The sequence below is a fragment of the Dipodomys merriami genome, unplaced genomic scaffold (genome assembly GCF_024711535.1).
Source record: "Dipodomys merriami isolate MVZ:Mamm:240054 unplaced genomic scaffold, mDipMer1.0.p SCAF_22, whole genome shotgun sequence".
In the NCBI taxonomy this organism is placed as follows: Eukaryota; Metazoa; Chordata; class Mammalia; order Rodentia; family Heteromyidae; genus Dipodomys; species Dipodomys merriami.
The window spans coordinates 15551645-15579068 of NW_027203604.1; the positions used below are offsets into that span (position 1 = coordinate 15551645).

Below are 27424 nucleotides of genomic sequence, written 5' to 3' on the forward strand. Positions count from 1 at the left end.
ATCAAGCCCAGGGCCTCATGCATTCTAGGCAAGCATTCTACCACTCAGCTACATTCCCAGCCCTGGGTCTTCTGATTTTTACAAACAAAATTTTGTTTTTTGGTGCCTGGACTGGGGCTTGAACTCAGGGCCTTGTGCTCTTGTTTATTGTTTCCTGCTCATGGCTGGTGCATTATCACCTGAACCAGCCCCCCATTCCAGCATTTTGCTAGTTATCATGGATCTGTCTGCCTAGGCTAGCTTCAAACCATGATCTGTAGATCTCAGCCTCCTGAGTCGTTAGAATTATAGGTGTGAGCTACTGGCACCCCATAGCTGGAACCCACCAGTCTGGTCCCTGTGGGGCTTTGCTTTCAGGGGAACCCAAAGAAATAGCAAACTCATAGCCTCAGGACAATGGGCTGTTAAACACTGCCTCGTGCTGGCGGCCACCAAGCCCGCCTCCTCATAGAGAGCTGCTGGGAGGGCTGCAGGCGGCCGATAGCTATGGCTGACGCCTCTTTCTGGTCCGGCATCCACAGCATCACCTGATCTACCAGAGCCCAAAAATAACCAACGTTTATTTTTGAGCCTGGCTTCCTGGATAAGAGGCAAAGGAAAACAAGCTTAAGTCGGGTTTGTTTTGAAAAGCTATTTCCAAGAACTGGCTGGGGGTCACGTTCCGTTCAGCCCCGCCCTGCCTCCAGTGTTCCCCATGATGGGGAGATGATGGGGGACTGGGGGCCCGGCTGTATGAGGCAGATTCCTACAGGGCCCCCAACAGCCTGGCAAGTCCAACCTCATGCCCTCTCCATATAGACCCCCAGCTTGCAACAAACCATCCAGAAAGGAAATGGACCAAGCTGGGTATGGTGGTGCACTCCTGTAATCCCAGCTACTCGGGAGATGGCAATCAGGAGAGCCCAGGTAAAGTTAGAGATCTCATCTCAAGCAATAAATTGGGTACAGGTTCACACCTATCATCCCAGCTAAGCATGAGACATAAATTGGAGGATCACTGTCCAGGTGAGCCGAGGCAAAAAAACCCTAATTGAAAAATAACTAAAAAGAACTACAGTGTGTGTGTGTGTGTGTGTGACTCAAGTGGTAGAGCACCTGCTTAGAAAGCTTGAAGCTCTGAGTTCAACTTCTGTACTGCCAAGAAAAAAAAATTCTTTTCTGAGGTGAGACCAGGCTTCAGTCACTTCCTGTACCCCTTTGGGAGTGACCCGTGGGGTTTTCTGGTCCCATTGGGGCCTCTAGTGGCCAAGTTGGGTAGTACAGGAGCAGTGGCATCCTGCCTCTGACAGGTCAAAGTGAAGGCTGCTGGGGCTGGCAGGAGCCACTGGGGTGTGAACACAGCTGTCTGTTGCACCCACCTTCCTGTCCTACTCACCCCCACAGTGGTTTTCTGTGGGGCTCTTGAAAGCGCTCATAGACCCCACATCGGAGTGACGCCTGCAGTCAAGGGAGGGTCCTAGGCAGGGCTCCCCAACTGCAGCAAACGCACAGCACCTGCCCAAGACAGGCCTCTGCCTCACCACATGAGCACCATACAGGCAGCTTTCAATAGTCGAGCTCGTACCGTTGGTGGCACCTACCTGTAATCCCAGTATTCGGGAAGCTGAGGCAGGAGGATCAGGAGTTTGAAGCCAGCCTGGGCTACACACTGAGGCATTGTCAAAAAGCATATATATAAGAAAAAAATTGGCCAGGTGCTGGTTGCTCACACCTGTAATCCTAGCTACTCAGAGGCTGAGATCTAAAGATCTTGGTTCAAAGCCAGCCTGGACAGGAAAGTTCATGAAACTCCAATAAACCACCAGAAAACTGGAGTGGCACTATGGCACAAGTGGTAGAGCGCTAGCCTTGAGCTGAAGAGCTGAGGGACAGCGCCCAGACCCAGAGTTCAAGCCCCATGATTGCACTCCCCCCACCCCCCGAAAAAAAATCAATTTCAATCAAGTGAAATTATCTAAATGTAGGCATCTCCTGAATTTGATTTTGATAGAATACATTGTTATTTAATTTTCCTAGAATGCTTAAATATTAATTTTCATTCTCAAACCAAATTAAGGAAAAAGTCATGGATTTTTTTTTTTACTGTAATGCTTAAAATATTGTATTTTCATTCTCAAGATGAATGCCACAAACCAAATTAAGGAAAAATCCATGGAGGAAGAGGTCCACTGAAAACAGATCCATCCGTGAGCTTATCAGTAGGCCTTCCTGTTTGGAAGGTCAGGTTCCTTCCTCTTTGAGTCTGCTCACCCGGGGCTGTCCAGCTCCATGTGGGGCAGGCTTCCGTGCGAGGCCCTGCTTCTTGGCCCTGCTGGCCCCAGAGAAGGGCCTGCTCTGAGCAGCTGCCTCTATGCACCGGTGGACAGGGTGGGAGCTGTCTTGCATGGCCAGCCATGGGGGCGCAGCCTCTACTGGATGCCTCCATGGCCCACCTCTCTGAGGCAGCTTTTGAGGTAGCAACAGGGTTCCCTTCCTCCAGACTGACTTCTGGTTTTCCAGGGGCAAGATGAAAGCTTTCTTGAACAAAAAGTAAAAGCTAAGTGGGGCATCAGTAGCTCATGCTTGTAAATCCTAGCTACTCAAGAGGCTGAGATCTGAGGATTAAAGGTTCGAAGCCAGACTGGGCAGGAAAGTCTATGAAATTCTTATCTCTACCTAAAATTAACTACCCTAAAAGTTGAAAGTAGAAAAAAAATTAGTTTCTTGTTGTTGGTTATGGGCCTTGAAGTGCATTCCTGGGCCTGGGTGCTGTCCCTGAGGTCTTCAGCTCAAGGCGAGCACTCTACCACTTGAGCCATAGCACCACTTCTGGTTTGCTGGTGGTTAACTGAAGAGTCTCCTGGATGTTCCTGCCTGGGCTGGCTTTGAACTGTGATCTTTAGATCTCAGCCTACTGAGTAGCTAGGATTACAGGCGTGAGCCACCGGCGCCGGCATTAGTGTTGGCATTAAATGATGAATGATAAAGAAAACCCAAAGATTTATTTCAACCAACATCCAGAGATGGAAGGTTCTAGAGCCCTTGAGCCAGCCCCTGAAGTCCAGGCTAACATTTGCCAGGTAGAGGAGTGTGCTGGGATCAGCTTCCAGCCTCTGTCCTTGTGAGAACCTTTGTCCTACCACACCCACCTCCCCAGGACTGGGGTATGTCCCGGACCCCCCAAGACAGTCAACCGGAACTCACCAGCGTGTTTGAATATTATTATTATTTTGAACTTGGAGTTAAAACAACCTGACTCATTTTTCTTTTATCAAAGAAGTAGGAAAGTTACAGGAATAGGAACTCTAGAGATCTCTATAAATTATATTACAGAGCTAGGACGCAAAATCTTTGAAATAATTTCTCTACAAACAGAGGAGTTAAAAGTCTAGTTCCGTAACAAACCTCCATGCAGTTCTCAGTTTGAAAGAGTGTAAGGATGAGGAAGAGGTCTTATTTCGAGGAAGTTTATTGTTACACTTTTTGCAATAGAGGCACCCCCCCACCCCGCTTCTCCAACATCACAATAAAAAACAACAACAACAGAGTAACAGTGAAATAAAATAAAAATACAAAAGCCTAAGGCTGAGGAGAAAGGGCTACGATCTATGTGGGGCGAGCTGTAAAGGGTGTTGGCCTAGGTGGTGACAGTTCCCTTCTGCACGGACAATGCTTCTGAGTTCAGGGTTGGGTGTGTCTCAGGACATGGGACAGGGGCCACGCAGGCCCAGCTGTTGGGGCTGTGTCCAGAGGCTGAGCTCAGGACGGGCCTCACCGTTCACCTACCATCTGCTAAGCGGTAGCTGTGCAGCACCCTCAGGAGCATCTGGGTTCGAGAGACTGCCAGAGAGCCAGGGCTCTCGCTCCCTGGCATGGACAGCCCCCACGTCCTTCCAGCAACCTCCAACAGAGCCAGGCAGGCCTGCCCTCAAGGTGGAGGAATAACTGGGCTCATGTTCTTCACCCTAACAGACACTGGGCGAGGAACCTACACTGTGGGCCAGGCTCTGTCCATCCCCGTGCACCCCCTCCAAGAACCCTGGGCAACTTACGTCCTCTGAACCTGGGCCTAGCCACATCCCTTGCACTTGTAACAGCTAGAGGAAACCAGAAGCAGCCAGAGAGGAGTGAAATCACACAGATCCGCGCGCGCGCGGGCCTCAAGCAGGATGCTCCACTGTTTCCTAGTATGCGGCGTGGCCACCAGGCCTGCTCAGAGCCCGCCACCACATTTAGCAACTGCCACGGATTCACGTTTGCCTGCTTGCTGGGGTCAGGTGGGTTAGGTGCAGTATGGCCGGCACAGCCTGGGGAAGCCACCCACACTGTGCTTTGCGGTGTGGAGTCACTGGGGAAAGAGCTAGGCCCTGCACCAGGCTTCTATGGAATGCAGTGTGGCACCTGTGTGCCCTCTGGGCTGGTGGGCATAGACGCAAGCTGAGCTTAGCCAGGCACAGCCTCACTCTGAGCAGGGGCCTGATGGCGCTCCCTCGCCCTGGGTGTGCCACGGGGGTGGGGCAGTCGACCGCAGTCAGGCTTAGGAAATTGGGGAGCAGCTGTGTAAGGCGTTGGTGGGGGGGGACAGTGTGCAGATACTGGGATTTCTCTGGGCTTTTTGGCCACTTGAAAGGCCAGCTGCCAGGGACTCCCTGGGCAGCTGTGGCATGAGGAGTTTGGGGGTGCCTGTGCCAGCTACTCTAGCCCCTGTTTTTCCCCAATGAGGTCGAGGGGCATCTGTAAGGCCACTTGGGTTTTCAGCTTTGCCACTGGGGGAGAAGGATCGAGGAGGAAAAGCACCATGGCAGTAGGCATGGGGACAGACTGACAGCTGCAGCCAGCAGCCACCCTGTCCCTGGTGTCACTGGGCGTGCTGGTGTCACTGGGCATGCTGGTGTCACTGGGCATGCTGGTGTCACTGGGCGTGCTGGTGTCACTGGGCATGCTGGTGTCACTGGGCATGCTGGTGTCACTGGGCATGCTGGTGTCACTGGGCATGCTGGTGTCACTGGGCATGCTGGTGTCACTGGGCATGCTGGTGTCACTGGGCATGCTGGTGTCACTGGGCATGCTGGTGAGGCGGACAAGGCAGGTGCAGGACCCCTACCCTGTCGCCCACAGCGGGGAGTGGGGCCGGTAGGGCCCCTCGGGCACTGGTGTGAAGTGAAAGGCAGCACGGCACGCTCACTCTGGAGGGCGGCGCGGGCACTGGGCTGAGCAGCCCGGGTTCCTCTCAAGCTGTCGAGGCGGCGCTTCGGGGTTGGTGTGCCAGGCCAAGGGGTGTGCGCGCACTCTGTCACTAGAGCGTGTGCGCGCCCCTGCCCTGATGACACGGTGTCAGGAAGGGAGCAGGTGCCTGTGAGAAGCAAGCTAGCTGTTACCAGGTGCTACAGGCTGGAGTTTCAGTAGTTTTGCCGGGCCCCAGATTCAGTAGCTCACGTGACACGACAGTTGCCGGGTCCTGCTGCCCCTGGCTCTCCGGCACGGCCGGGGCGCGGGGTGAGGCCGCGCGGGCAGCACGGCTCCCGCCCCGTCTCACTGCAGCATGATGTCCTTCAGGTTCTCCTGCAGGATGGTGTCCTTCACAGCGTGGAAGACGAAGCGGATGTTCTCCGTGTCGATGGCAGTGGTGAAGTGGTGGAAGAGCGGCTTGCTGCGGTTGCGCCGTTTCCGGTCGAAGCACTGGACCAGGAAGCGCTGCACGTCCTCCAGCCGGTGCGGGTCACCCTGGAAGTCGGGGAAGTGCTTCTGGATGCTCACGCTCCGCACCTTCTCCACCAGCAGGTCCATCTTGTTGAGGAAGAGGATGATGGAGACGTTGAAGAACAGCTTGTTGTTCACGATGGTCTCAAAGATGTTCATGGACTCCACCAGGCGGTTGGTGCGCCGGTCCTCCATAAGCACCTGGTCAAACTCACTGGACGACACCATGAACAGGATGGAGGTGATGCCGTCAAAACACTGGAACCACTTCTGGCGCTGGGACCGCTGCCCACCCACGTCCACCATCTTGAAGGGGATCTTCTTAATGACGAAGTCATGCTCCACGATGCCCTTGGTGGCCTTCCGGGCCAGCAGGATGTCCTGCTTACTGGGGAAGTAGTTCTGGAAAACACAGGGTGAGGGAGGAAGGGCAGGGAGATGGAAGGGGCAGAGGGCAGAGGCCAGGGCAGAGGGAAAGGTGAGAAAAGGTTTGGTTCAACTCTTCCAGGAACTTGAGCCAAATATCCAAAGCAAACTTTGCTTATAGAACTATGCCTTTACCATGACGCAAACAGGAACACTGAGTTCCCTGTTCCCATGGCTGGGCCACGGGGGACCAGGGTCCCTGCTGTCGGTCTCCATGTGAACTCTCACCATTTCTCTTCTGCAGAGGAAATTTGCCCTCCTGCTTGCTACTCTATAGAAAATGTTCTAACTTCCAGGGCCTTACCTTACCTCATACGAAGCTAACTTAGGGTTTGCAATGCTATTTAAACCTAATATGAAATATTTAGTATGTTGGTATTGGAATACTTTTTTATTTTGTTGTTGTTGTTGGTCATAGGGCTTGAACTCTGGGCCTGGGGGCTGTCCCTTAGCTCTTCAGCTCAAAGTAAGTACTCTACCACTTGCGCCACAGTGTCACTTCCAGTTTTCTGGTGGTTAATTGGAGATAAGTCTCACAGACTTTCCTGCCTGGGCTGGCTTTGAACTGTGATCCTCAGATCTCAGCCTCCTAAGTAGGAATACAGGTGTGAGCCATGGGTGCCCAGATGAAATACTTTTTTCTTTTGATGCTGGGAATGGAACTAGGGCCTCCTGTGTGCTAATGACTGAGCCAGGTCCCGGCACTTGGGGAACTCTCAGAGGCTTCCACGACACAAAGTAATCCCAGCTCTCCAGCCACTGTGGTCAGGCTCTGCAAAGTCACCACTGATGCCAGCACTCAACAGAACCTCCCACAGCAATCCAGCCAAACACCAGGGGGACGGAGAGGGGGGAGGGGATGTGGCCTAATGGGCTGGAGCCTGAGGGACATCTCCACCACATTAACAGCCAGGTCTAGACTATGACACCTGATAGCATAAAGGCTTAGTTACTTCAGTCCATCAATGAGGAGAAGGAAAAAGACAGGAGAAACTCACAAATTCAAAGCAGTTTAAGTGACATGGACCAACTGCAGCTTTTGGACCTTATTAGGATATTGATATAAATTCTTAGTACTTTTTTTTGTTGTTGTTGGTCATGGGGCTTGAACCCTGGGCCTGGGTGCTTCCCCTGAGCTCTTATCTCCAGGCTAGTGTTCTATCACTTGAGCTACAGTGCCACTTCTGGTTTTCTGGTGGTTAATTGGAGATAGGAGTCTCACGGACTTTCCTTCCCAGGCTGGCTTTGAACCCTGATCCTCAGATCTCAGCCTTCTGAGTAGCTAGGATTACAGATGTGATACTGGGGTTTGAACACTGCTAGGTAGGCCTCTGCCACTTGATCACTGTTACTGGTTTGTTTTTTTTTAAAGTCAACAAGAAAATATGAGGGCTAGGTGCCGGTGGCATAAGCCTGTAATCCTAGATACCCAGGAGGCTGAGATCTGAGGATCGAAGTTCAAAGCCAGCCCAGGCAGGAAAGTTCATGAGACTCTTATCTCCAATAAACCACCAGAAAACTGGAAGTGGTGCTGTGGCTCAAGTGGCAGAACACTAGCCTTGAGCTGAAGAGCTGAGGGACAGTAACCAGGCCCAGAGTTCAAGCCCCATGACCGACCAAAAAAAAGGAGAAAAGAAAATATGAGGGCTGGAAAGGTGGCTTAGTGCTAGAGTGCTTGCCTTGATGCACGAAGCTCTGGGTTCGATTCCTCAGTACCACATAAACAGAAAAAGCCAGAAGCTGCACTGTGGCTCAAGTGGTAAAGCGCTAGCCTGAGCAAAAATAGGCTCAGGGCAGTGCTCAGGCTCTGAGTTCAAGCCCCAGGACTGGCAAAAAAAAAAAAAAAGAAAAAGAAAAAGAAAAAATGAGGCCATCAAGTAAACTCTTACAAGCAAATGAACATGCTTGTCACTAAGGCACAGTGGCAAATTTCTCAAGAACACACAGGTATTCTGGTTGTGATCTTCAGAGTCTTATCTTCCAAAGATCCACACTAAACGATGGCTATTTTTGTTGTTACTCTTTTTTCTTTTGGTCAGTTGTGGGTCTTGAATTCTGGGCCTGGGCACTGTCCCTGAGCCCTTCAGATCTACCACTTGAACCACAGTGTTACTTCCAGTTTTCTGGAATTAAACATTAGGGTCTCATGGACTTTCTTTCCTGGGCTGGCTTTGAACCACAATCCCTGAGCCCTTCAGATCTACCACTTGAACCACAGTGTTACTTCCAGTTTTCTGGAATTAAACATTAGGGTCTCATGGACTTTCTTTCCTGGGCTGGCTTTGAACCACAATCCTTAGATCTCAGCCTCCTGAGTAGCTAGGATTACAGGTGTACGCCACCAGTGCCTGGCTACTTTTGTTTTTTTAAGACAGGATCTTGCTATGTAGTCCATGTTGGCCTCACACCCTCCATTTTCTTGCCTCAGCCTCCCATGAGCTGGGATGATAGGCATGTGCCACCATGCTTGGCTGTTAAAATATGGTTGATTAGAGGCTGTGGTGAGGGTTGTGTTCCTGGGTGAGGGTGTGGGTAGTCACTGCTGTATGTGGGGTGTCCTTTTGTACAGGCTTGAATTTCCACAGGAACAATTGCAGGAAATCCTCCTCTGACTACAGAACACCTCCATGCCTTCATGGTGGCATGTCTTCCCCATGCTCACAATGGAATCCAGACCCCGGCAGACACCCGACAGAACAGGACGCTCACAGTGATGTGATGGGACCCGGTGGAGCATGTGTGTAGCAGGGGCCCAACACCACAACTTCCCGTCTCTGAAGGCTGAGAGTGGGGGCGGGTCTTACTCACCAGTTGGCCAATCCGGTCCAAGTTGTCCAGGAAGTACTTCACAGACTCACCCTGTGAGAAGACATTTAGAACTCAGTCTTCATAGAAAGAAGAAAATGAAGTAAGAACAGCAGTGTGAATGCAAACTGGAAAGCAGGGTGAAAAGTACGGAGTAGACAGGTCTTTTTTTTTTTTTTTTTTTTTTTGCTGGTCCCGGGGCTTGAACTCAGGGCCTGGGGACTGTCCCTGAGATCCTTTTGCTTAAGGCTAGCACTCTACCACTTGAGCCACAGCTCCACTCCAATTTTTTCTGAATAGTTTATGGGAGATAAAAGTCTCAGGGACTTTTCTGCCTGGGCTGGCTTTGAACTTTGATCCTTAGATCTCAGCTTCCTGAATAGCTAGGATTATAGGTGTGAGCCACCAATGCCCAGTGGATGCATCATTTTTGACAGTAATGGGGTTTGAACTCAGAGCTTTGTGTTTTCCAGGCAAGTATTCCAGAACTTGAGCTATGCCCTATCCCTTCTCACTGTCCAGCCTGGATCATATGATTCTCCTAGTTATGCTTCCTGCGTGGCGGGGATGTCAGATGCATACCACTATACCCAGCTACTGGCTGGGATGGGGGTCTCATCAACTTGCTGCCTGGGCTGGCCTTGAATTCTGACTCTCCTGCTCTGCTGCCTGAGCAGCGGGAATCACAGGTGTGAGCCACGTCTGGCAACACTAGGTTTTTGGCCAGATTACAGCCTATGACTTCCTAAGGAAATGATGAGGGAAGGCAGCAGCCAGCAGCCCCAACTTGGTGTCTCTCTGTTCTGGGAGGCCCAGAGAAGAGCTTCAGGGCAGAATGGAAGCCATGGTCTTGGTTTACGGCATGGGACACAAAGCCCCGTTCAGGCACTGATGATGAATACAAGCCTCTTCATGGTGTGTGAAGTCTGCTCTGGAGTCTGACTTGAGATGGCAGAGGCACTGGGCTGGGGGGTGGTGTCGGGGAAACCCTCACTTCTGGGCAACGGGCTTCATGCAAGCCAGCTGGCTGTAGATGCCACCCTTCCATGCCAGGAGGTCTGGATGCTGAGACAGCTGAGCCTGGCCTCTCGCTGCACCCGTCACCCTGCTCTGCTGCACCCACCCCTCTCCAGGCACAGACAGGAAGCAGCTGGGCGGTGAGGTGCTCTGGGTGGCCCACAGCACACCTGACTTTGCAAGCCCCACTTTGCTGTCCTTGTCTACCTCCTGCCTCTCACCCAGGCCCCAGAAGGCATCCGCAGAGCTCTGAAGAGTCCAGACATGGTCCCTGACACATACTCCCTGAGGCGGCTGGTCACAGGGAATGGGAAAGCCTCAGGATACCAGAAGGGGAACTGTATACTCCTCCAGAGTGGTTCATCCCTCACTGGTGGAGGCTTTACTTCTTTTTGTTTTTTATTGGTCATGGGGCTTGAACTCTGGGCCTGGGCACTGTCCCTCAGCTCTTCAGCTCAAGGCTAGCACTCTACCACTTGAGCCACAGTGCCACTTCCGGTTTTCTGTGGTTTATTGGAGATCAGAGTTTCATACTTTTCCTGCCTGGGCTGGCTTTGCACCTCGATCCTCAGATCTCAGCCTCCTGAGAAGCTAGGATTACAGGCGTGAGCTACCGGTAGCTGGCTGGAGGCTTTACTTTTTTGGGTGCATGCAAATTATTTGCCATCCTACGCCATTTGGCATGGCTGGTGGCCTCAACTCCTCCCAGCCAGGATGCACAGGACGGAAGGAAGAAAATCCCGCTTCACATCAGAGAAGCCTCACCTGAGCCACAGGGCTCCGCAGAGGGGCTGGAGGACAGGGTAGACAGAGCACAGACAATGTTGCTGAGGCATGTCCCAGGCTCTGAGGCCCAGCTTTGGGTTCCCTGGGGCTGGGGCAGAGCTGAGAAGTTCATGACCAGAGAATGAATGATGATGCTTCTACTGCCTGAGGTGGTGGGGCATTCATTTAATCCAGACTTGTTAAAAAGGCCAGGTTTAGCAGGGTACCAATGGCTCATGCCTGTAATCCCAGCTATTCAGAGGAGGCTAAGATCTGAGGAGAGCAGTTCAAAGCCAGCTCATGCAGTAAAGTGTGAGATTCTTTATTTCCAATAATAATAATAATAATAATAATAATAATAATAATAATAAAATCCAGAAGTGGACAGTGGTAGCAAGTGGTAGAGTGCTAGCTTGGAGCAAATGGAGCAAAAAAAGCTCTGGGAGAGCACCCAAGCCCTGCACTCCTGCATGCGTGCGTGCGTGCAAACACACACACACACACAGACCACATTTATGGCTGGGTGTGGTGGATCACTACTGTTAACACACAACTAGGGAGGTTGAGATGGTTATTGGCCAGGGGGATGTTTGTGAGACCTCATCTCAACAGAAAAAGCAGGGTATGGTAGCATGTGCCTATCATGCCAGTTATGGTGGGAAGTATTAACAGGAAGATTATGATCCAAGCCAGCCTGGACAGAAAGTGACACCCACCTGAAAAGTAACTAAAGCTAAAAAGGCTGGGGGTGAGTCTCAAGGGGTGGAGCATCTGCTTAGCAAACTTGAATTTAAATCCCAACAGTCTCAGCACTGGGAAGACTGTGTTGTGTCTCTGGCAGACATGGGGATGTTAACATGAATGAAAGGTTCCTGGTAAAAAGGAAAAACACCCCATGTGCTAAATCAATCTGAGTCCTGTCTGGATGGTTACACTGTGACAGAGCCTAACACAGCTGTGTCCCTGTGTCCAAAAAAATTGTTTCCTTTCCTTTTTGCTGGTATCAGAGTCTCATGTTTTCATTTGACTTTCTGGCTCATGGCTGGTGCTTTACACCATGAACCACAACTCCAGCACTTGCTTTTTTTTCTTAATTGTAAATGGAGTCTTTCTGACTTTTCTGCCCTGAATGGCTCAAACCATGATTCTCTGGACCTAGACTCTGCTAGTATTACAGATGTGAGCCACTAGCGCCCAGCTGAAACAGACTTTTGATTACTCCTGTTGTTTTGGAAAAGAAATCAGTCATAAACAGTAAATCAGCTTGGGCGGCTATAGGCAGCTGGGCTCCCAGTGGCCTCGGCCCACCGCCCTCACCAGCTGCTGAGCTAGCTTGGGGACTGGGAGTGGTAAAGGCGCAGTCTCAAGGACAGCAGGTTCATGGAGGGCTGTGCACCTGTGCCAGGCACAGGCAGATGAAGACCATGGTGACAGGTGGCAGGGCCTCGTCACCAGGCCGTTCACAACAATGACTGTCCTTTGGTGAGCCCTTTCTGGCAGCACCTGTCACCAGCCCCAGTGGCCACATGTCCACCCTGGGCTGGTGGCACTTTCACTGAGCACAGTGTTTTCAAGGCTCACCCAGGTCTGGACCCCTCCCAGCACTTTTCTTCTAACCAGCCCCTATGTATGAAGAGGCCCCCTGGGCACCTGTGGAGTGCTGTGGACAGCCGGGTGCAGCAAGTCTGCATATGTTACCAGTTCCTCTGGGTGCACACTGAGTGGGATGGTGAGTCATAGGGTAATTCTGTACAGCACAGGGGCCATCAAGCCATCTGCATTCCCATCCCCAGTGCCCGCGCTTTGGATTTATCCACATCCTCCTCAGAGAGGTTGTGCATGTGGCCCATAATGCAGCAGTCCTCAGAGCCCGACTTCAGCCCATCCTTCTAGGAGAATGTCATGGAGAGGGAGCACGAGGGGTTGTAACCCTGGTCATAACCACTGGCAGACGCCAACAGGCTTCACTTCTGTGAAGTGGAGCAGAAGTAACTGGATGTCAGTTACAAGACCTGGATGAACACGAGCTTCCTTGGGGTAGACGCTGTTCCCAGTGCCTGTGGCATCGCTTCCTGGCCGTCACAAACCTTGCGAAGGACGATGAAGGCCAAGATGTGGAAGCAATGGGCTCCTCGCTTGACTGCTTAGACACCCAGGTGACAGGGAGGGAACAGTATTTCATGGCGCGTGAAGCCACGGTGGGCCCAGCAGTGTGAGACCCAAGTGCTCTTCAACCAAGCTGTGGGGTTGACATGAGAGTTCACAGTCTCAGCCTGTCTTCTGTAATTGTACAGGATATGGCAAATGTTCACAGTTCACAATCGTTTTCTTTAAAAGCAAGTGATGGTTAGGTATGGTGGCTCATGCCTATGATCCCGGCTAATGAGAGGCAGAGACAGAATCAAGGTTTAAGGCCACAGTCTGGACAAAAAGTTGAGAACACCTCAGACAACAAGCTGGGTCTGGTAGTGTGCACCTGTGACCCCGGCTGTTCAGGAGGCCTGGGGAGGACTGTGGTTCAAGGCCAGCTCAGGGACAAAGCATTACATGAAAACTCACTAGAACCAAAGGGTAGGAGTTGTAGCTCTAGTGACAGAATGCATGACTCTTAAGCACAGGGCTCTGAACTCAAATCCTAGAATGGGGAGGGGAGAGAGAGAGAGAGAGACAGAGACAGAGACAGAGAGAGAGAGAGACAGACAGACAGACAGACAGACAGACACCAAAAGAGACAAAGAGAGCATGTAAGCAGAACACAGGGGAGGGCATTTAGATGCAATCCTATGGCCAGGTACCCCCTCCACTCAAGTCCCAGCCTTTCTCCCAAAGCCCAGGGGCCAGGAGGTTCTTTCAAAAGCCTGGGTTCTAGCTGGGCAGTGAGGGCTCATAAATGTAATGTCAGCTACTCAGGAGGCTGAGATCTGGAGGATTGCTGTTTTGAGGCCAGGCTTGGCAGAAAAGTCTGTGAGGCTCCATCTCCAGTGAACCAGTAAAAAGCTGGGCTGAGGGTGTGGCTCAAGTGGTAGGGCACTAGTTTAGGAAGTGTGGAAGCCTTGAGATTAGCTCTAGTGCTAAAACAACAACAAACTTCAGCCTGGCTCCCCTCACAGTGCGGGGCAGAAGCCAGGGTAGCTTTTGTCACATGACTACAAACACTTTTTTTTTTGGGTCCAGTCGTAGGGCCTGAACTCTGGGTCTGGGCACTGTCCCTCAGCTCTTCAGCTCAAGGCTAGTGCTCTACCACTTGAGCCACAGCGCCGATTCCGGCTTTTTCTGCTTATATGGTGCTGAGGAATCGAACCCAGGGCCTCCTGCATGCAAGGCAAGCACTCTATCACTGAGCCACCTTCCCAGCCTTACAAATGCATGTTAAAAGTAGAAAAGCACCTGGCAAATCCGGGGAAGGTGGGCAATGGAAGCCTATGCTTTTGGTGGGGAAAGCTGGGATATAGCAGGGAGCGAAGCAGAGGAGGAGGTGCGTGGCTGCCTGTTGTCTGCCACTCCTTCCGTTACTCATGGCTCCTGCTGGAGACAGTGAGTTATAGATCATTCAGGATTTCCAAGTAGGACAGAGGTCATTTTCTGTTTTTTGTTTTTTTTTCCAGACAGGCTGGCCTTGAATGCTCAACCTCCTGCCTGAGCTCTGCAGTGCTGGGATCACAGGCCACGTGGATGCCACCGGCATAGCAGGGAGGGCCCCGTGCCACAAGGAAGTGCTCAGGCTAATTCTGTGGCTTCTTTGGGGACCATAGCCCTGTGTCTGCAGAGCCCCGAGCTGGTCTAAGCACGGGTGTTGGCAGCACTGGTGCCACACTGGGAGGGAAGACAAGCAGGTGGCTGATGCTGCCTGGGATGAATGAAAACAGCACAGCACCTCCTCCCAGCCAGCGCTGGCCCCTCCCTCCCTCCTCGCCCAGCATTCTCCAGCCCAAGGACACCGGAAGAACATCACAGTGTCAGATCAGTGAGCAGCAGCATGGTCACCCCCGACAGACCTGTTACTGTCCTGGGAAGACCTCCTAGCCCCTAGTGCTGAGTCCTCCCTCCTTCTCCACAGGGCCTAACTTTCCCTTTTCCACTCCTAATCTGTCCTCTGGGGACCTGGCCACACTCCACCCTGCCCAGGCCCCAGACTTTGCCTTCTGGCTTCACTCTTCAGATGCCAATCCTTACCATAGCTTGGCTCAGGGCTCACTGGGATGGGGTGCCCCTGCCTGGATGTCCCCTGCAGCCGCTCTGTCCTGTCTATAGTCCTGTCTACTGGTGCCACCCCCAGAGACCATGACCCTTTTTAGGAAAGAAACTGCCCCTGTGCTGCTGCTTGGCTGTGGATGAGGACCAGCTTACTGGGCCTCAGTTCCATTTATCCGAGTGGAGTGCCACCCCAACCCACAGAGCTGTGTGCCGGATGAGAGAGGGACTGGCACTCTAGTGATAGCTATCATCACCAGAGCCAGCCGGCAGGGCAGGACAGCAAAACCAGGAGGAAACAGTTATGTGTCGATGGGAAAGAGAAAGCAGGAAGAGGCCAGGCCCGCCTCCCTCCCTCCTGGGGCTGGGCCTCCACCAGCCCCTGCTCGCTGCCATCTCTTCTATTTCTTGTTTTCCTTTTCTGACCTGGTACTGAGGATACAAGCACTCTACTACTTGAGTTGTACACTAGCCCTTTTGTTTTGGGGAGGGAGTCTAACTTTTGTGTCCCTCTGCTTCTTGAGTGAGCTGGAATTACACGTGTAGCTTCCTAGTTACTGGCTCCTTCTCCTCCCCCCCCTCCCCCCATCAGCTGACTGCAGAAGAGGGTTTCATTCTGTCACATCTATATAGGCACACAATATCCTTTGACCAGACCCTGCCTCTGTCACTTTTTAAAGAATTTCTTTATTATTATGGAAGTGATGTACAGAGGGATTACAATTCAATGATCATATTTCCTTTGAACAGTGTTTTCTGTACCCTCATTTTCTTCCATTCCTTCCCTCCTGTCTCCATCCATCAATGGCCAGTGAGCTCCAAGGCTGCACTTTTTTTACCCTTTTCCCCTCAAGTTCTGCCCCTCCCCCCACTCTCCCAAAGAAATACACGTGAATACACTATACATAAGGTAAAGAAGATAGAATCATCAAAAACGAAAAAGTCTTTTGTTTCCCTATCTTGGAGTTCATTTCATTATGTCTATTATTTTAGATAAATATGAAGAGGCATTTAGGCCTCTGTGCCTTTGTGTTTCTCTCCTAAAATTATCCTCTTTTGGTCTCACCACACGTGTGTGAATATCTAGAATCCTGCATAATTTTTCATATCCCAGTACATTTTAGATCTAACTTCTACCTATCAGAGAGAAAATGAGCCGCTTGTCTCTCTGAGCTTGGCTTACCTCACTTACCATGATTTGTTCTAGTTCTATCCATTTCCCTGCAAATGACATTATTTTATTCCTTCTAATGGGTATGTGTAACATTCCATTGTATATAGGTACCATGTTTTTGGATCCACTCATCTATTGTGGGGCATCTGGGCTACTTCCATATCTTGGTTGTTGTGAATAGTGTGGCAATAAACATGGATGTGCAGGTGTCCTTAGCATATCCTGGCTCATGAAGTTCAAGGTAGATGCCTAGGAGTAGTATGGCATTTTCCTCCCCTTTTGACTGTACATTTGAGTTTGTCTTTTATAAATTCTAAGCTGGGCACAGTAGTACTCAGGAAGCAGAATTATAGGATGGAGAGTTCAAGGCTAGCTTGGGCTACAAAGTAGGACCCTGATGTGAGCACTGGTATCACTGGAAATAAAAACCAAAAAGGCTCCTAGCTGCTGGGCACTGAGAGGGAACAAGTATGCACTGACATATTTATGTGCTTTAATCCAAACACAGCATAACGGTCCCCATTTCTGAGCTAAAGAACCCAAAGCTTAGAAAAGAACTTAGCAAAGTCAAATGCAACTAAACTCCTCAGCTCAAACTTGGGCCTTTCACAGTGCACAGGGCTTGAGAGGTGAAAGGCCTTGTTACCATCTCCACTCACAATCTCTACTTACAGGTAAGTCAACTGTACTTCCTACGAGCCAGAGGATAGTCCCAGCAGAGACAGCTGGGCCATGGATGGGGACACAGGCTACTGACTGCAAGGGGGCAGGGTATGTGGCGTCACAAGTGCCCAGGGTAGAGGCACTAAAGGGAAGGCCCGGTGACTTCCCGATTGATGCTGGCAGAGCCTTGTCCTCCTCAAAGGCTGAATGGAAGCTTGCTCAGAACCACTTCTGTCTGCAGCTGGGATGCCATGCCAGGGCAGGGAGGCCACACTGCTTCCTTGTAGAGTCCTGGTGCTGGCCCTCCGGGCTGACACAGCAGCTCATAGGCCAGCGTCCCCAGGACCACCAACTCAGCCACCCCTCTTCCCAGTACTCCCAATGTAATGCAAAAGGAAAAGACTCCTTCCTTCCTCCCTCTCCTTGGAATCCTTTCTCCACACACACACACAAAGCGGGGGAGGGGGGGGAGGAGACCTGTCCCTTTGCTAGAGAGGAGCATCAGGAGCCAGACTCAGCATGTCCTCTGAGCAGGAACCTGGCTCAGTCTCAGTGTTTTTGCTTTGCTGGCTCAGCCCAGCTCAGGAGCCATTACTCTCTTTACCAAGGGAGTCAAGGCATTGTTTGGTGGAGGCTCAGCCCCCTCCACCTGCCAACCTTACTGCTTAAGGTTCTGATACAGGTGCTGCTCTGGGCTGAGGATGGAGCTCTGATCCGTGAGTGCCAAGTGTGGGTGGACTAGACAGGCCCAGGACCTGAAGCCAGCTCAAGGCCAAGGTCTGCAAAGAGCACAACATTTCCCAGAGAGAGGTATCAAAAACAAGATCTGGATGCTGGCTTTGGTGCTTCTGGGTGCTGCTAGTTACTACTATGGGATCATGCCATTACCTCAAAACCTGGCATGCTCCCTGACTGCTCTGAAGGAGAAAAATTAAAAATGACATCAGGGGCTGGGGGTGGGGCTCCAGGGGTGGTGCACCTGCCCAGCCAGCACAAGGCTCAGCTCAAACTTAGTCAAACACAAACATTAATGAACTTCAGACTTAAAAATGACCATACAAAACACACTGGACAAGCAAAACAATGTACCAAGATCCTGGCATGCCACCATAGGAGATGACCTTGACAGGTAACAGCCCGGCAGGATCACCTGTGGAGCAGGCAAAATTCCAAGGCTGAAAGAAAGCGCTTTGCTACTCAAGTAGGATCTCAAACCTACCTCAGCCATCAAGCTTAGGGCTTGTTCCCTGTCTTTCTTGTCCCTAATGGAAAGCTGAATGAGAAGTAACATCCAGCTAGCTTTCTCAGCCCGTGTGTGTGTGTGTGTGTGTGTGTGTGTGTGTGTGTGTGTGTGTGTGTGTGTGTGTGTGTGTGTGTGTGTGTGTGTGTGTGTGTGTGTGTGTGTGTGTGTGTGTGTGTGTGTGTGTGTGTGTGTGTGTGTGTGTGTGTGTGTGTGTGTGTGTGTGTGTGGAATGCTGAGAGCTAGCCCTGAGTGTGTGTGTGTATGTGTGTGTTGGATGTGTGTGTGTGTGTGTGTGTGTTTGTGGGGGGGGAACGCTGAGAGCTAGCCCTGAATGGAACAGCATGGATGCAGACATGGAACCCAGGCTATGTGGGGGGCTCCTGACAACAACACAGGGGGTCTGCCCAGAAGCACCACCAACTACAGCCTTAGCCACCTGCAGCCTGGGCAGTGTGGATCTCCTGCACAATGGCACATTTGAAAAGGCATCAGTAAACTGCTCTGCAAAGCCACCTGTTTTCCAGTATTACAGAGAATTTTGCTTGATAGTTGTTTTTCTGTCGGCTGGTGGTAAGGCTTGAACTTAGGGCCTAAGCACTGTCCTTCAGCTTTTGTGCTCAAGGATAGCACTCTACCACTTTGAGCCACAGGGCCACTTCTGATTTTCTGGTGGTTAATTAGAGATCACAGTCTCATGGACCTTCATGCTGGGGCTGGCTTTAAACAGAGATCCTCAGATCTCAGCCTCCTACGTAGTTAGGATTACAGGTGTAAGCCACCGGCACAGAGAAGTTCTGAATATTTTAAAGCTTACTAAATGAGAACTCATAAAATCTTTGTTTCTTAAAACTCAGTTATTAGTGGGTTAGGGACAATACAATTTAAAAAAAAATCACATTTGTCCCCAAAGCTAGCCAAGTTGTTGTTGTTTTGGAATCAGGGTTTAAAGTCAGGGCTGTGAGTTTGTTAGGCTGTGCTCTACCAGATGAGCCATGCCTTCAGCCTCACAGATCCTGTTTTTTGATTAATGTTACATAAGGAAGAAAGGCAGAAAAACACACTTTACTGTAAAACGAGTAAAAATTCAAATCTTTTATTAATTAATATACTTATCTTTCATTTAAAAAGTTGTAGAGCATTCTTTTTACAAGCTAAAATAACTCTCACCCCACAAGGGGTAAAGTATGACTTAGCTGCAGCAGAAGTAAGAAAATCCTGTCCTATCCTTTCTCCTTTCTCCTCTCTCCTCTTTCTCTCTGTCTCTCTCTCTCTGTCTCTCTCTCTCTGTCTCTCTCTCTCTCTCTCTCACACACACACACACACACACACACACACACACACACACACGAGTGGGAAGCCTCAGACCTCAGACACACTCGAAGGGCCAGGGGCCAGAGGCCAGGCCACTACTGCCCGGCTCCATTCCCAGGGACATTCAGGTCTAGAGACAGAGTGGCTGGGGGGCGAGGCACTGGGGTCAGTGTGGACTTCACTGTGTCCATGGAAATGTTTTAAAAATGAGCTTAGGTGATGTTTGCACAACTTGGTAAATTTACTCAAAGTCCTTGAATTGTACATTAAAAAAAAATCACCTCAAAAGAAACAAGTTTCCATAAACCCCAGTTATTTACTGAAGACCCCCTCCCACTGAGAACTAATCACCTCCAGGCTGGTAGGTCCTGAGCAGCTCCACGCTGGCTCAGGTCTGTGATCTAGTTCAGAGGCTCAGAGCAGGAAAGCTCCAATTAGAAAGCCTGTTCCTGGCCGCTTTCCTCTTTATTAAACCACAGCTATTTACCAAGCGAGCAGCAGGAAGTGGAGTAGACCCACGTGTCAATTAGGGTCCCTAAATGGGGTGATGGGCTTGTCAGGTTCCCACTGACTGTGGGAGCAGGGCCCTCAGAACAAGGCAGGGGCAGCTTTAGCCGAAGTCCAGGGATTCCCAGAGTGGATCCCCAACTGCAGCCATGAAGCCAGGTCTGTCCCCGGAGAGGCCCAGTGCCTGGACAGCCACCTCCTACCGTGTTCCTCAGGGTTTGATTTGTCATCAAACCCCTGTGCCATGGAAGATCTCACTACTATTAAAAGGTAGAGGGAGGGGAACAAACCCAGTTTAGAATGTGCCTATGAGGAGGGGAAATCAGTGTCCTGCTGGAAATGCCCCATCTCCCAGCGCTGGGGTGGAGGACACAGCAAGGCTCAGAAGACAGAGGAGGAGGAGGAGGAGAGAGGGAGGGCCAAAGTCTCAGGGTGGGGGCTGTCTCAGAATGACTCTTGTAAATTCTGTACAAGTTTGAAAGGAAGTTAAAAAAATGAAGAATTACTACTAATGGCATTCGAGAAGCTGAGCATGAATCCGCCCCCAGGAAGGCTGTTAACAGAATTTCAAAAGGCATCAGTCACATGAGCTCTTTTTCTGCCAGACAGGGGAGGAAAGAGTCAGGGCTGTACAGGGAAAACAATTCCTCCCGAAGTGCTTTTCCCACACCAGGTCTCTAGACCTGAAAGCCCCTCCCCCAGATTTCCCCCAGGCTCCTGGGGCCACCAGGCCAGGCAGGCCTCTGCAGCAAGGCCTCCACTGGCCCTCTGCGTGACTGCAGGTTCTGCTGTGTTCAGTGTGGGACTCAGGGATCAAACAGACCCTGTCTGCAGGCCCAGATCCAGCGCTCCTGTAAATACGTCACTGGGCATGCGCAGAGTGGTCCCTCGGGACAGTGGTCCTGTCTAGAAGGCTGGAGGCCACTGCACGGGTGTCTTTCCCCTGAGACCACAGGGACCTAGTGGCAGCTGAGACTGTGGACGGAGGGTGTCTGTTGACTTGCTTGGAACACCCCCCCCCCCCCGCCCGCCCCGCGCCAGACCATCCCAGCAGCAGGAAGGTTCCACAATGACCCCAGAGGAACTCAGCTGAACCTTTCCATGGAGACTGCCCTTGGCTGCCATGTGGGCAGTGGATCTAGTCCTCTTAGGAGACAAGCACCTTAGACTTCAGAAAGTATTCTTTATGTTAAAGCTCTGCCTAGCTGAACACAGTGAGGTGGTTGGAAAAGTGAATCCGATTGCTGAGTCATGAAAAGGAAATGCTTCCTGAATAATTAGGCTCAGCCCCAGAAATCTGGACCCCAGGAAGTGAGATCACTCTTCAGAGCTCTCCCACTATTCGCTTTTTTTTTTTTTTTGGTGGATTGCTGAAGAAGAGAGTCTCACAGACTTTCCTTGCTCAGGCTAGTTTCGAACTGTGATCTCAAATTTTAGCCTCCTGAGTAGCTAGGATTATAGGCACGAGCCACCAGCCCAGCTGGCCTAGATTTTTTTTTTTTTTGTCATGGGGCTTGAACTCTGGGCCTAAGCGCTGTCCCTCAGCTCTTCTGCTCAAGGCTAGCACTCTACCACTTAAGCCACAGTGTCACTTCTGGTTTTCTGGTGGTTTATTGGAGATAAAGTTTTATGGCCTTTCCTGGATGGCTTTGAACTTAGATCCTCAGATCTCAGCCTCCTGAGTAGCTAGGATTATAGGCGTGAGCCACTGGTGCCTGGCTGGCCTAGAGTTCTTGATTGGCTTTTTTTTTTTTGATCAGTTGGTCGTGGGGCTTGAACTCTGGGCCTGGGTGCTGTCCCTGAGCTCTTTAGCTCCAGGCAAGCGCTCTACTGCTTGAGCCACAGGGCTACTTCCAGTTTTCTGCTGGCTTATTGGAGATAAGAGTCTCATGGACTTTCCTTGCCCAGGCTGGCTTTAAACTATGATCCTCAGCTCTCAGCCTCCTGAGTAGCTAGGATTACAGGCATGAGCGACTGGCACCCAACCTTGATTGGCACTTTTTGTTCACAGATCGGCACTATCACTTGAGCTATGCTTCCAGTCTGGTATTTTGCTGGTTAGAGATGGACTATTATGGACTTTTTTTTTTGCCTGGACTGGCTTTGAACTGAGATCCTCTAAGTCTCAAGCCTCGTGAGTAGCTAGGATTACATGGTGTCCAGCAAAATATCAGCAGAGCTTTCTCAGCTTGCTGTTATGAAAAACACTCTCCCAATTAAACAATATTTCCTTTACTGCCACCAACCACTGGTGATTACAAATGGACTGTCTTTGAATTTAAAAACTTCAGTGCAATCATACTGTGACTGGCTTATTCTACCTTGCATCATGCCTTCCAGGTTCAACTGTCACAGGATTCACTAGCCCTCCCTCCCTTCCTTTTCTTACTCTGAGGCATGATCTCACCATGTAGTCCAGGCTTGATTGGAATTCTCCATTCTCTTGCCTTAGCATACAAGTGCTGGGGTTATAGGGATGTGCTACAACACTCTGCTCACTCCCCCCCCCCCCGCCTTTTTTTTTTCCCCACTATATGCCAAGACTACACATATGTTGGTGGACATCTGGGTTCCTTCCACTTTTGGCTACTGGGAATAACAGTGTTGAAAACAGATGCACAAATGATTCCTGAGCTGCTAGTGCATTACCACTCTGCTCCCCTTTCCCTCTCCCTGCCATCTGATAGGTGGGAAGTACATTCTTTCTTCTTTCTTTCCCTCCTCCTCCTCCTCCTCCTCCTCCTCCTCCTCCTCCTCCCCCCCTCCCCCTCTTCTTCTTCTTTGCTGGACCTGGGGCTTTGAACTCAGGGCCTGTGCTCTGTCCCTAAGCCTCTATGCTCAAGGCTAGAGCTCTACCACTTGAACCCACAGCACCACTCCTAGCCTTTTCTTTTTCTTTTTTTTTTTTTTTTTGGGTCTGGTCCTGGGGCCTGAACTCTGGGCCTGGGTGCTGTCCCTCAGCTCTTCAGCTCAAGGCTAGTGCTCTACCACTTGAGCCACAGTGCCACTTCCAGCTTTTTTCTTTTTGCTTATGTGGTGCTGAGGAATCGAACCCAGGGCCTCAGGCATGCAAGGCAAGCGCTCTACCACTGAGCCACCCTTCTAGCCTCCAGCCTTTTCTGTTTATGTGGTCCTTCATGCATGCTTGGCAAGCACTCTACCACTAAGCCACATTCCCAGCCCCATTTCTTCACATTTTAAATCTAAGTTATTCTTCACCTTGGAGGTTGGAACCAATTTTTTTTTGCGGGTTATGTTACTTTTATAAAGTAAAATATTCATAATAAAAACTCTCAATAAAAATGGCTCATGGTGCCATGTAGATAAGATCCAACTCAAGTTACGGGTTGTTGTAGTATTGGGATGACAATAGTCATAGTAAACATAAGACATGAAGTCACTGATGCCCACAGCCTCAACATGTAACAAATAGGCCAGCAGTGTCCCAGTGTGCGCAGCACCCTAGCAGCTGGCTGTGCTCTCTGAAGTACTGCAGCACCCGAGTCACAAGGTGTGCAGCTCAACAGCCTCTGGAACACATCAAGTGCAGAAGTTCCAGCCTGAAATTTGTTTCAATGCAGGGTCATCACACTTCAGAATCATGGGAGGGCTACAGTGAGGAATATTAGCCCATCTGTATGGGTTAAGGATCATGAAGGATTTGGGGATGTCTCAGCATGGTAGAATGCAGAGCTTGTACAGAGCATGCACCAGCCTCTGGTGATTTCTCACCAGAGTAAATGGATGGAAAATAGAATCAGTAAACTGAATGATTAAGATCAAAGGAAGAGATGGATACTGGTGGCTTGTGCCATTAATCCTAGCTACTCAGAAGGCTGAGATCTGAGGATTGTGGTTCAAAGCCAGCCTAGAAATCCAAGAAATTTTTTTTGGTTGTTGTGGGATTTGAACTCAGGGCCTGGGTGCTGTCCTGAACTCTTTTGCTATCACTTTGAGCCACAATGCCACTTCTAGTTTTTGAGTAGTTAATTGGAGCTAAGGGTCTCATGGGAACTTTTCTGCCCAGGTTGGCTTTGAACCACGATCCTCAGATCTCAGCCTCCTGAGTAGCTAGGATTATAGGTGTAAGCCACTGGTGCCCTGCTCCAAAAATTATTTTTTCCAATAATGTAGCAAAAAACCAGAAGTGAAACTGTGGCTCAAGTGGTAGAGTGTTAGCCTTGAGTATAAAAGCTTGGAACAGCACCCAGGTGAGTTCAAGACTCAGTACTGGCATGGATGCATAACCTTGTGTGTGTGCACATGTACGCGCGTGCGTGTGTGTGCGCACACACACACACACACACACAATCACAGGGACACACAGGGGAGGGCAGCTCCTCCCTCTCTGGCCAGCCACAGCCGACAGGACAGGGTGTTGGGTGTCCAGGTTTAACTTAGTAGGCTCAGCCAAATTATTCTTTCTGCTTTTTACTTCACAGCCTCCCTCAGGGTGACTATCACTACCATGAGACTGGGCTGACACCATTGCCTGAGGTGTCCTGGAGACCAGGATGTAGGTCATGGCTCTGATGACTCAGGGGAAGGTAAGGGTAGTGAAGAATGAGGGGAAATCCTGTGAAAGTAAGGCTGACTGCCATCCTTTCCTTACTCAGCAGGGCTCAGGACCACTGCCCAACGTCTCAGAAAGCAGTGCAGGCCAGAGCTCTGTGCTGGCTCTATTAATAAACACAGAACAGCCTGCTTTGTGTGCATGGGAGAGCCCTGGGTACTGGACGCCCTGTGAATTATCCGGACAGCCTGTTCCTTAGCAGCAGCTTGGGAAGACAGCGCCCATTAAACTCTGCCCACAAGGCACTGGCCTGCAAATGGGTAGGTGTGGAGGGGACCCCAGGGCTTCCTTCTGTGGTCCTGCACACCAGCCAGGCCCCCCAAAGATAGGAGCCACATCCTGTAGGGTGGAGGGCTTCTCTTGGCATGAGGAAGTCTGCGCAGCTGGGCTAGGGGCGGTCCCCCGAGCTACAAGAGGCAGATGGCTGTACCACAGCAACAACCTCCTTGCTGAGACCCTGAACACAGGTGGCAGGCGAACCCTGGGAGCCGGTGGGCCACACATGGGCCTTGACAGTAGTGGAGGCTGACCCTCCACTGGGCTTTGCTTGCCTGGGGGAGGAGGGGTGGAGGAGGTTACAATGCTCAGGGTGCCATAAAAAAAATGGAATGGGGGACAGTGCCTGACTCTGGATAGCCATGGTCTAAAATGGCGGGGGGAGGGGGTAGTTCTCACACGCACACACAGAAGAGGACTCTCAAATCCCTCCCCACCAGACATGCCTGGGTCCTGCTGGGACCTGGGATGAGGAGCTGGAGGGTGCTGGGTGACAGCACCAAACCTTGCACTTCCCCACAGGCATAGGCATAGGCACAGGATCAGGGCTGGGAGCAAGGTGGCCTTAGGTTGAGGCTGTAAATACCTTGATGGCAGAGGGTGGGGGCCAGTGCTCTGTCCTATCTGGCAGAAGTGGGGAACAGCGAGAGCAGTGTTCTGTCTGCTGCAGTGTGGAGACAGCCCACAAGTTCTGCACCATGCCCCCGGCCCTGCTGGGATAGAAGGCTCCTGCTAGGTTATATAGCTGCCTGGAAGCTGGACCCACACAGTAGCTGATCCTACCACCTCAAAGGTTGAGAAGATTAGATACAGGAAGAGAATAAAGCACAGAGAATACAGGCTCATGCTTATAATCCTAGCTACTCAGGAGGCTGAGATGGAAGGATTGCAGGTTGCAGCCAGCCCTGACAGGAAAGTCCATGAGACTCTTACCTCCAATTAACCATCTCCCCGCCCCCTCCAAAAACCAAACAAACAAGTTGGAAGTAGAGCTGTTGCTCAAGTAGTAGAGAGCTAACCTTGAGCAAAAGAGCTCAGGGATAGCATCTAGACCCTGAATTCAAGCCCCAGGACCAGCACATGCATGCATGCATGCACGCGCGCACACACGCACACACGCACATACGCACACACACACACACACACACACACACACACACACACACACACACACAAAGGTGAGAGTAAAGGAATGAAAAGATGGCTCATGAAATGGGGAAGATCCACTAACAAATTTTCAGCAGCTTGACAGAGTCTTGGAGCAAGAGGTGCCACAATTTCCTAGCTCGTTGGTATCAGATGCCTGAGGGGTGATTTTGGCTCTGTCCAGAGATGGCTGGGTGATTTTGGCTCAGTCCTGGCTCCAGCTTCATTTTGGGGCTGTGGGAGACAGGCCTGGGGGACATAACTGCTCAGATGAACCACGAGGGTGGGGCCCTTACAGAAGAGGAGGCATCTGGGCTCCCTTCTTTGCTGCCTCCATGGAGGACACAGCGAGGGGTGAGGTGGACGGCCCTCTCAGGAGCCCAGCACCCAGGCTGTGGACCTGTGGTTCCCAGGGCTGAGAGAGAGGAGTTTGTGTTTTCAAGCCAGCCAGCCTGTGGTATTGTGTTATACTTGGTCAGGCTCAGACAGAACACACCAGGGGCAGGGGGTGGGGGATACTACCACTGAGGAAGTGGAAAGGGTCAACATGATCAATTCAGACTTACTTCTCGGTCTTAGATTCACAAGCAAGGAAGCACAAAGTTCATAAAAAGCTTCAAGGTATTCGTGGTGACAGTAGCAGAAATGCTCCTCAGAAGAGGAGGCCCTTCCAAGCCCTTCAGCCAGTTCTTAAATGGCAAATCACAAGTGTGTTGACTGGAGAGGCTCCTCCAGTGAGCCCAGGCCCCGGACCTGTGGTTCTCCAGGGTCTCCATGGGGCCTGCTCAACAGCGAACTCTGGTCTCCCAGAAAACTCAGCAAGAGACTTTAAAAAGAAAAAGGCGTGTCTCACCATAATTTTAAAAAAGGAAGGAAGAAAAAAGTCACAACAAGTTAATAAATCATCTGTTTCATTTGGCTTCAATACAAAATTCTCAGAAAAGCTCTTCTAAGGACAGCCAGACGGGGAAGATTGGACTTTTTCTGGATGCCTCTCTGGCTAGTAGAGTGGCTCAGCTTTCCACAGGCGGCAACCACTTGGGGCCCGCCCAGTTCCCCAGACTCCACCTCCTGGGTTCAATCCACTTTCCTCTACAGCACACTGACTGGAAGGTGCCCACTCAGGCAGCCCTGCGGCTCAGTTCTCCAAGCGCCTCACTCTGGGTCTCAGGGCTCTCCGGCAGGGAAGAAGAAGGCAGGGAATTGGGCCTCCTGTTCTCCCAGCCTAGTGTGGAGCCCACTGGGAAACCAGTGAACACATGCTCTACTCGGCGCATGTGCTGGCAGTGGCCATCACCCAGGATCCCTCATCTGGAAGGAGCCATACAGAAGCAAAAATAAAGAAACAATAATAGGGAGATAGTCCATGGCTCCCTCTTTTGCGTAAAAGGAGGGGGAGGAGGGGTGACATCTAAACCCTTTGCAATTTTTTCCTCCCTCCCTCCCTCCCTCCCTCCCTCCCTCCTTCCTTCCTTCCTCCCTCCCTCCCTCCTTTCCTTCCTTCCTTCCTTCCTTCCTTCCTTCCTTCCTTCCTTCCTTCCTCGCTCCTTCCCCCTCTCTCTTCCTTTCCTTTAGTATCATGGGGCTTGAACTCAGGGCCTGGGAACTGTCCCTGAGCAGTTTTGCTTGCCTACTACCTGAGTCACAG

General features: G+C 51.0%; 1 protein-coding gene across 1 annotated transcript in view; it reads right to left on the reverse strand.

Moving 5' to 3' along the window:
• Nucleotides 1–3192: 3192 nt before the first annotated feature.
• The window catches only part of Gna12 (G protein subunit alpha 12), a 76204-nt gene continuing 51972 nt past the window's right edge, over nt 3193–27424 (reverse strand). The window contains exons 3-4 of the mRNA XM_070033452.1: nt 8914–8964; nt 3193–6081 (exon numbers count right to left, since the gene is read on the reverse strand). Coding sequence (XP_069889553.1) covers nt 5512–6081; nt 8914–8964 — 621 coding nt within the window. The 3' untranslated portion in view covers nt 3193–5511. The remainder of the gene's footprint in view (nt 6082–8913; nt 8965–27424) is intronic.